General features: G+C 43.3%; 1 protein-coding gene across 2 annotated transcripts in view; it reads right to left on the bottom strand.

The window, feature by feature from the left end:
* The window catches only part of tmx3b (thioredoxin related transmembrane protein 3b), a 31872-nt gene that overhangs the window by 13717 nt on the left and 8063 nt on the right, over positions 1–10092 (bottom strand). For both annotated transcript variants that reach the window (XM_029457728.1, XM_029457729.1), the window contains exons 10-12: positions 6177–6275; positions 3097–3154; positions 2834–2887 (exon numbers count right to left, since the gene is read on the bottom strand). In XM_029457728.1, the coding sequence (XP_029313588.1) occupies positions 2834–2887; positions 3097–3154; positions 6177–6275 (211 nt within the window). The remainder of the gene's footprint in view (positions 1–2833; positions 2888–3096; positions 3155–6176; positions 6276–10092) is intronic.

Here is a 10092-nt window from a genome sequence, read left to right as displayed (position 1 = left end):
TGAAAACACATTGAATGGAATTGCATGTTTCTGCCATATATAACAGGGATTTTGTCACTGCAAAAAAGATTTAAATTAAAAAAAATCTCCAAAGCTCCGTCCTGTGCCGGCTCCTGTTTCTCCTCATCGTTTCCCACCACAGAAAAAGACTCAGGTGATTTATCTAAACGATAAGGCGGGAGGAGGAATTCAATTTGTATCTCATTGTGCTGCACTATGTCTGAGCAGAGAGTATACTAGTGGGTACACTAGGGAAGAGGGGAGGGGGGGGGGGGGGGGGTTGCACAAGTCCAGGAAAAGCCAGTGACTTCCACTGAATGCCAGATAATGGGGGGGCCTCTACATGTATATTATATTGAATCATAACTACATCTGGCGCGTTTGTCCCCTGGGTGCTACACAATACTGCCTGCGTTTATATCAATGACACAATTATGAAGAGAAGGAACTATATAATAAATCGAGTAGGTTGCAATATAATATCAGTCTGTTAGTTTTAATATCGCCGACAATAGTGACTGGGACTGAAGCTCGTCAACAAGTCAGTTGTGCTGTGAAGTCAGTGCCGAGACTTGAACTCGGAGTATCGAGGCACGCAACATGTGATGTGGAAATTAAAATTCTTTAAATACTTCGTCTGGTATTTAAATATTTACATGTCAGTATCCATTTCCAGTGTATGTCCATTCCCCCCTGCTCCCGCTGACACTTCTTGGCGAGGCCGCTGAGCAGACCGGCCAAGACGGGTGAGCAACTGAGAAGCTGGCGTGTGTGAGACGAGGCATGGAGCAAGAATGCACAAGGGTTGGAGATCTGGGCTAAATGTTCCCTCTGGAAATGCATCTGTTATTCATTTAACTCTCTAAATGTTCCCAACTGAACGGGATATTTATTGATGCTATCGGTCACGTCATGTGGTTCTCATGAAGAGAAGAATGTTTTTCTGAAGCCAGATTTGCACTGAATAAAATTCCAGGGAAAGTGGGGGGGGGGGGGGGGTACACGAGAATACTCGCACACTAACAATGTCCCCCCCCCGACCACCAGGAGGCTTTAAGCTCTTTGAGGACAGGACTTATTGTACCGGCAATGATCATATACACAACTGTATGTTTTTAGAAATCACCCTCATAAGCACTTTTCAAACTTAAAGCAACAGTCGGTAATATTTTTATGCAATTTAAGCATCTTTCAAATTATTCAGAAAAAGAACCTGGATTGGGGTATTGGCTTGCGTACAGTTTGTTTTGCTGAAAACAGCTGCGGTGGGTGTATTTGGTGGGATTGCACCAAAAAACCAAAACAATAAGCTGAAAGACGCTATGAAGCTCCGTAGAGTTGAGGAGAACTAAAGAAAGGAGTCATGATTCTGTGTGTGTTCATGACCGCCAATATTTAATACATTCTAAAACATAAATATAGTTATTAGTGCAGCTTTAACATGTGCTGGAATGTTAAACATGTTTCTTAACATCTGCCTCTCAAGAAACGTCTGTAACCTAAAGAGTCCAGAGCAATTTATAGACGGAAAGTCAAACGGTTTCCATTTGTGAAGAAGCTCTTTGCTTCATCTTTGCAACAACTGAAAGCCAAGACAACACACCCACCAACTAATGAAATCAGACTCTCACACTCACTCACTCTCACACACACACACACACACACACACACACACACAGTTCTGTCAAAACACTACCAACAGTGGGAGAGCTAAACACCGTGACATGTATGACTGCATCAGCTCATTTAAGTGTCACTCATCACCTATGATGTGTCGACTCCATGCGTTGCTGCCACCCACCACCGGGGGCGTCGCTGAATCCCGCAACTTCTAATTACAAGTACCGTTTAGGTGTGTCAGAACACTGCAGGCATCTCTGATCTCAGTAGGGATTCTCAAACTCAAAAGTCTTCAAAAAAGCAGCACAGAGCTGCATGGCGGATAGTAGTTCAATTGATGATAGGGAGCTGTGTAATTCAATCACTCCTAATGGGAATGCCTGGAGAGGAAGAAACACTTTGATCATGGCGGTTAGAGATATACCTCTTCAAATGAAAAGCAGAAATCTCTCTGATGAAGCAACATGGTCAATGACGGGGGGCACAGGGAGGAACTTAAGCACAACATAATGATGAAAATGTTTTTTTCTATTAATCCATTTGAGGATATCCTCTCGTCTCCCTGCTGGGCGTGTTCAAAGATAAGGGTCAGCTATAGAACCGTAGCGCTCATTTCAATTCAAGCCGCTTCAGTTACGTTTGCTTTAATCTGCTGAAGGGTGACCTGCCAACCTGCTGCACTCACTGACTCATGCTACTTGGACACATACAGCAATTGTTTCAAGAGCCCTATGTTAAACATTTGAGTGTCTGTGTTCTTGCGTCCTCTCCGTTTTCCACAGTCTGCCTTTCCCGACCTTTACGATACAGTTGTGAAACGACACATTTAAAGTGTATTCCCTCTTTATATTCAATGCCTTGTTTAATTGGTTCCTCTCTGGTAAATGTACAGGTCGAACGAGGCGGTGCTGAAACACAGAGTCTCATCTCCGGTTGTTATTGCACAATTGGAGCCGGAGAAAACAGAAAATTATGCATTAATACCAGGCGAGCTGAGTTTCTGACTGACAGCTGAAAAGAACACCTATATTTGGAAGCTGACATTTTGCATAATTACCTTTCTACTGAACCTCGACGAAAACAGACGTGCCCTAGCGAAGGCATAAAGTTGCTTGTGAATAGACAGGCGGCGCTCCCCAGCGAGTGCACCATCCTCGAATAAATGTATGAATTGGATATTCATCTTTGACCTCATTGTGTATCCGTGCCTTACCTGTTAAAATGTTCTCTGTATTCCTTCGCCACCCTCTGAATCAAGGTCTTTAATCTAAAAGCAAATGAAAAGAGAGTGAAACACCACACGGGTCGAAGTCCAACCTTTATATATATATTTCTTTGGACAGATTGCCTGTAATTTGTGGAAAAGTCCAAACAATAACAGCAAGTCTTATCTTTATTTGAAAGGACTTGAGCACAACTATATAGCGGAGCAATGTATAATAGAGCTATGCTTTTTAATTTCACTGTTCTTTGTACCTGCCACTATCCTCTGCGGGGTCCTTCTCATCGATGACTGCAATCGCCACCAATTTGCCTGAGTTGGCAGACAGGGATTAAAAATCACACACACACACACACACACACACACACACACACACACACACACACACACACACACACACACACACACACACACACACAAAAAGAAGGTGAGAAGACAATGGCAGGCAGATAAGAGGCTCTGGAGGAGAAGAATCACCTCTCGAGCGCGGAAAAGAAAGAAAGTGGCACCGAGACACTCAAACATTAAGCTAGCTTAGGGTTTTCTACTTGGTTGAATAGGAAACAAGTGGTCACTTTGTGATGGGAGAGCTATTTTGGTGTCGTTCAAAAATCGAACCTGCGACACGACAAATAGGTTTACTTAAAAAAAAACTGAAAAGGTCTGTTATTCAGACTTATTGGTTTGAGGCTAGAAGCCCCCTTGTTGCTCGAATGAGAGTACCAGCCTGCCCCCTGGTGGTCAGTGGTGGTGGTGGTGGTTGTGTGGCAAGCTTGAGGTTATGTAAAGGCAGTCGACCGCTTTCAGTCATGAAAAGGAATAATATTTCACATTGAAGACACCGATTGTGGAATAAATTGTGGAAGATGGAGAGGAGGTTAAGCCACAGGAACTATTTTTTAAATATATAAATGTGTTAGAGGGCCAGTTCTACTTGCAGCCCTTCGATGCAGAATATTCACCTCAACATATCATTCCCAAAATACATTTGATTGCATTGTTCTGTGGCTGTTGAGAAGAAGAAAAAGGAATGCAGTGAACAATAGTTTATGTATGGTTTACTTTGTGTTTCTACAATACTTCTTCAGGGGAATACAATCTGAGAAAATGTGCATAATTAACTCTTTGTAGTGCCTAAGTAGGTGCACAGAATCTACTTTTGATGTAGCTGCATTATTCATTCCTATGTGTGTGTATATATATAAAATAGATCCATTCTGCTTTGTTGTCGAACTACAGGACTTCTAAGCCAAATGATTTCAACTTAATGCCACATGTAACAAAAGGTCCCAAGGCATGCTCTACAGAGGCGCTCCCTATAGTACTAAATAATGGATATTGTTAGTAGTTACTAATGCTTTAAAGATCAGTTATTAGCCATTCTATACAACATTGGCCAGTTTTTATCCTTTCTGTGTGGTAATAATGCAGTTAAAATGCTGATAAACCATTTATAAATACTTACGTTCAAGTCTATGAGGAAATATTTTAATAAAGTTTATTTAAAAAAAAGGGTCACTGGCTTTAGTTTCACATTCTTCCCGTAAAAGCTTAAAGAAATAGCTTATAGCACTCACAACCTTCACTGTGAAGTGATATAATCAAATTTACAAGACATCCATCTTGCAACAACTTGCATGCATCATATTTCCTAAAATGTGCTAAAGGATATTTATGGACCGGACCGGCTCGTCTTCTGATCCATTGGTTTGTGGAATGTGTTGTTTATTCAGCCGCCTTTGTTGAATTGACTGCTCGCGTGACTAAATCCGGTGATGTAATGCAGAAACTTTGAGAGAATTCACCGCGAAATCTACAATTTTCATCAGTTTTTGGGGTGATGGTGACACTCTTTCACTGGGCCTTTTGTGCAATACTTTGCTTTAAAATGTTGTTCAAAGTACGTGTTGTGTTTATCAGAGATGCTATCCACCCTCTGACCGTGAAGAACAGCCACCCAATGTTCCTGTACGCCACAAAGAAAACAAAAACTGTGATAGATTTTGTTTTTAATACGCCACTTATCCTCGCCTGCCTCTCGTCAGTGTGCTGTCCCTCACGTTTTGACTCAAATAGATCTAAATTACAGCTCGAGACTATTCATTGATTTCAGTCACACTGGTATTTAAACGTTGGGGACGTGGGACTGGTGTAGGATGAGGCTTTTGGAGCATTGAAATGTCCCTTCACCAGCCTACAATGAGCTCAAGGGCATGAAAACTTGACTGGAAAGACTTTTAGAGACAAACACTCACAAGTTATCGCAACAGACTGAAGCCGCAGACGATGCCGTCTTTAAAATCAGTCACACGGCGCTTTAGAGGCTATTTTGTGTTCAGAACTACAGACTTCAAATGTGGTCTAAATGGTTTGTAAGCAGCAAATGTAAGAGAAATCCAACGGTTCATTGAGCATCACTGATCTCAGTGTGCACGCGCGGCGTCGCCGCACATAAAGAAGTGAAATACCGTTGGTACGCACATTTCAGCAAGTAGGGCAACAGGGTGTACATCTAGAGGGAAGTGACAAGACTTTCACCATCATTTCCCCGACACACAATTAACGCAGATAAGCTGTTCGGTTCACGGTTAGTGCCGTTCATTTTTTGGGCCGGTGTAAAGCTGGAATTCGTACCGTTGTGCGGAACAAACAACCGAACCGAGACCGCAGACTGAACTCTGGTGCTGCTCGGTGTTTTGGTGTAAAAGCATATGTTGGGATTCTATGATACCAGATATGTGTTTTAAGGATGAAACTACTAATCCATCTGCTGATCTGTTCAGGAAGCGATCTTCTAATTGATCTGTATAAGGCCAGGTATCATTTGGTAACTATGGTAATACGTAAGCGCAGGTGTTTTTCCTATTTAATGCTTCAGAAGCTGTTAAAAGGTGCCGTTCTTGTGTCCGACTCCGTTTACTTTTTCACTTCATTATATCCAATAAAAAGAGTTTGACAGCGATCCCACAGAGATAAGCCCAGAATCATTACTCATTACTCATAACATGGGGTCGATTGGCAGTCTAATATTACTAATAATGCTTATGATCAGAGAACTTAAATATACACATCAGCAGTGCGTGTCAGTCTGCGGAATTTGATTTCCCCACGAGTGTCCTGATGATGCAGTCAGTGTGAACCGAACTACAGGTGTGATTTTTAATTAATGGAGAAATAATGAGCTTATTAATTGATAGTTTGTTGAAGCCCTAATTAAAACTACAGCTGTGTAATATGACCACTAAATAAATATGGTATTTGGAACATGTCGTGAATAGATTAAAAAAGGCAGTTTGGGAGTGAACATATTATGGGTGACAAAGTCGATGCATACCTGTTTCCCCGAGCTCATACAGCGTAAAGCCGTCAATCTGAAGGTAACCTTGGAAGCGCTCCTTGTTCACCCACGATGACAAACTCGCATCTTCGTACTCTGCGACACAAAAGAGACAGAATCTTTCAGAAGCACACAATCGACATTCAGCGCACAACCCGGGGTCCATAATAAAAGCAAAGAACAACAGTGTGTTGATGGCATGGATTGTAAGAAGATCACAGTGTTTACCACATGTACGCTCTCTAGGGAATGAAGAGCGGGACACAAGGTCAGTTGAACAATGATCAGAAATTGTTATGACAGGAGGCTGCCTCTGGGTCAAGTAGTCAGGAGGCTATTTTGGGTCTGAAACAGCCAATGATGAGTCAGAGCGAGCATATCGAGAGTCAATCCAGACGAAAACAATTAAATCTAATAGTTTGGTTGTTAAGACATAGATGAAGGAACATTTTGTTCCGTCTGGATTCATTTGCTGTTTTTCAAAATACTCGTAAAGATATATAAAAAAAAAAAATTCACAATAGCTGCTGTTGTTTTCTGGGACGCTGCTCACCTAACCTCGTTTCACAGCTATTACGCCTCTCCATCTTAAAAATCAAAACAAAAACACATTTGGTTTGTAAATGATTCTCCACGAGTAGGTAAATTATTTTTCAGGACGCCGTTTTGGCAGTTTTCTTTCTTTCTTTTATTTATTTTTTACACATTTGGAGCGAATGCATAATTCAACAGATGCATTAGGCAAAAAGCAAAAAAAGTGCAAAAAATAAAGGATCGCTTCCTGAATGCTAACCACATGTTGTTGCTACCCTAACATCTGGAGGCAACATGCAAACGGGACCAGAGTCTGTCCCTAGAGGGTATAAATAGGGTGTAGCGAGGCTGCTTAAACAACGCCATTTTCTCCAGCTGAAGGAGGCTACGGTACGCTCATAATTAATGTCAAACGTAGCTGGGACCTCATTATGGCATGTTAATAAGTTATCGCGACCTTTCTGCTACTATCACAGAAATTACAACAACACTGATGACTTTAACATGGTTCTTAAGCTGCACCCCAAGTGAGCTGGGAGCATAATGCTGAACATGACAACCTAAAAACCTGATATGTTTTAAACCCCCAAGGTCGTAGCTTATACTCGGATCAAAATGGCCTTAATGCAATGCAATCTATTCCTCAGTGGTGCTGCTGCTGCTGCGCAAAGGCAGTCAGTCGGTCAATCTGGTTAGACATTCCAGAGAGTTTTTTCCACAGAGGTTCTGGCTTTGTAGACAGCATGTCTCCAAGAAGCGAGAGAGAGTGAGTCGAAGGCCCCATACTGGGACCGCACGGCCTGATGAACGAACCTCTATGCCGACTGAACTCGCTTCACCTTGAGGAACATTAGAGCAGCTCTCTTCCTGGGCGACAAACCTCGCAATCACCGTACTTGCTCTACAGGAGCCTGTCAGCCCAGAGTTCACACAGCGGGAGACGAGAGAGAAAGACGAGGAGCAGGGAGGGGAATAAAAACAGACAGTGCGTGGAGTGAGGATGATCCAGGATGCAGCTCTGACACGTTTCAAGGATGAAGGTTAATGGCATAGAGGACCTCCAAGACAATGCATAGCGCAGAAACAAAAGCAGAGTGAGAAATGTAGGAGAGAGAGAAGAGAGAGAGAGAGAGAGAGAGAGAGAGAGAGAGAGAGAGAGAGAGAGAGAGACAGAGAGACAGAGAGAGAGACAGAGAGAGAGAGACGAGAGAGAGAGAGAGACAGAGAGAGAGAGAGAGAGACAGAGAGACAGAGAGAGAGACAGAGAGAGAGAGACGAGAGAGAGAGAGAGAGAGAGAGAGAGAGAGAGACGAGAGAGAGAGAGAGACAGAAACACAGAGAGACAGAGAGAGAGACAGAGAGAGAGGACAGAGAGAGAGACAGAGAGAGAGACAGAGAGAGACAGAGAGATGAGAGAGAGAGAGAGAGAGAGACAGAGAGAGGAGAGAGAGCGACAGAGAGGAGAGAGAGAGAGAGAGAGAGAGAGAGAGAGACGAGAGAGAGAGAGAGAGAGAGCAGAGACAGAGAGGACGAGAGCAGAGAGACGGAGAGAGAGACGAGACAGAGACAGAGAGAGACAGAGAGCAGAGAGAGCAGAGAGAGACAGAGAGAGACAGAGAGAGACAGAGAGAGACAGAGAGAGACAGAGAGAGAGCAGAGACAGAGAGAGACAGAGAGATAGACAGAGAGAGAGAACAGATACAGAGAGAGAGAGACAGAGAGAGACAAGAGAGAGATACAGAGAGAGAGAGAGAGAGAGAGAGACAGACAGACAGACAGACCAGAGAGAGAGAGACAGAGAGAGAGAGAGAGAGAGAACAGAGGAGAGAGAGAGAGAGGAGAGACAGACAGACAGCAGACAGAGAGAGATAGACAGAGAGAGACAGAGATAGAAGAGAGAGAGAGAGACGAGAGAAGTAGACAGAGACAGAGAGAGAGCAGAGAGAGAACAAGAGAGAGAGACAGGAGAGAGAGGAGGGAGAGAGAGAGAGAGAGAGAGAGAGAGAGAGAGAGACATACAGAGTACGACCACGAGAGAGAGACAAGAAGAAAGACAGAGAGAGAGAGAGAGAGAGAGAGAGAGAGACAGACAGACAGAGAGAGAGAGGAGAGAGAGAGAAAAACGAGAGAGAGAGAGCAGAGACAGAGTGAAGAGAGAACGAGAGAACAGAGGAGAGAGAGAGAGAGGAGAGAGAGAGAGAGAGAGAGAGACAGACAGACAGACACAGAAGAGAGAGAGACAGACAGGACAGACAGAGAGAGAGAGAGGGACAGACAGACAGACAGACAGACAGACAGACAGACAGACAGAGAGAATATCAAGAGAGTTCAAACAGGATGAGACACTGGAGGAGGCAGAGGATGAAACGATTGATGAAAGAAAGCGTGGTGAAACGACGGGACAACATATCTCACTATATACAAAAAGGAAAATCTTAAGAGGCAAACAATGAAAAGAGCAGACCAAAACAAAGCTCCAGTGAGGGATGGGAGCCATGTCCCAGTCGCTACGTTCATCAGCTACTCGATATGGAAGATAGCAGGCTGGTTGTTTATCACATTCTCCAGCCTAGCGTGTCAGCATGCTAACGTCTGCTAATTAACACAAAGCACGGCTGAGGCTGACGGGAATGTCATTTGTTTTTCATGCATTTGGCCAGTAAACAGAAGTATAATTAAAAATCTGACCAGATGATGGCGCAATATGAAAAGTCATTACAGTTCAGCCTTTTAGGGAAAATTAATTATTGTACAAAATTTCATGGCAATCTATCCGATAGTTGTTCCAACCTCATGGTGGCACTGGAGGATCAGTAAAGATTCATCCTTTGGGGACCATGAATGTTTGTAGGCAATCCACCCTATAGTTGCTTAAATATTTCAGTCTAGGCCAAATTAAAAAAAACATAACTGGATTAATGGGGATGTTGCATATTGTCAATGCTTTCCCATGCCATCCATACCGACCTTGTCGTCGTCTTTGCCGACTCAAATAACCACTTCGGGGACTACGTGTGATCACAGAATGTCTTCAGTGTGTTACCACCTTTCTAAGTGTGATCTCATTTTGTCATCGCAATCACAGACTGTTTACCTCACAGCCGGCTGCGTCGTGCGCCGTTCCAGACAAGGAGTGGCGAGGCTAAACCATAAATCGCTGAAACAGATCAACGGAGAGCCTGGCGCTGAGTACTAACTAACGTGTATTAACACTCCCTTGCAAACAACATGGTGTGTACACTTAACATACATCCTAATTATATTTTTCTGTTTTCTTACAGCAGTGACATGTAGCTCAGTAGACATCACTGCACACACACACGATGATCAAAAACCATTTGGCCCTTGAAGCAAAAATAACAGTTCAGACGTGTACAGC

Source organism: Cottoperca gobio, chromosome 20, assembly GCF_900634415.1.
Source record: "Cottoperca gobio chromosome 20, fCotGob3.1, whole genome shotgun sequence".
Lineage (NCBI taxonomy): Eukaryota > Metazoa > Chordata > Actinopteri > Perciformes > Bovichtidae > Cottoperca > Cottoperca gobio.
The sequence above is the reverse complement of the archived record's forward strand: the minus strand, read 5'-3'. Positions and strand labels throughout refer to the sequence as shown.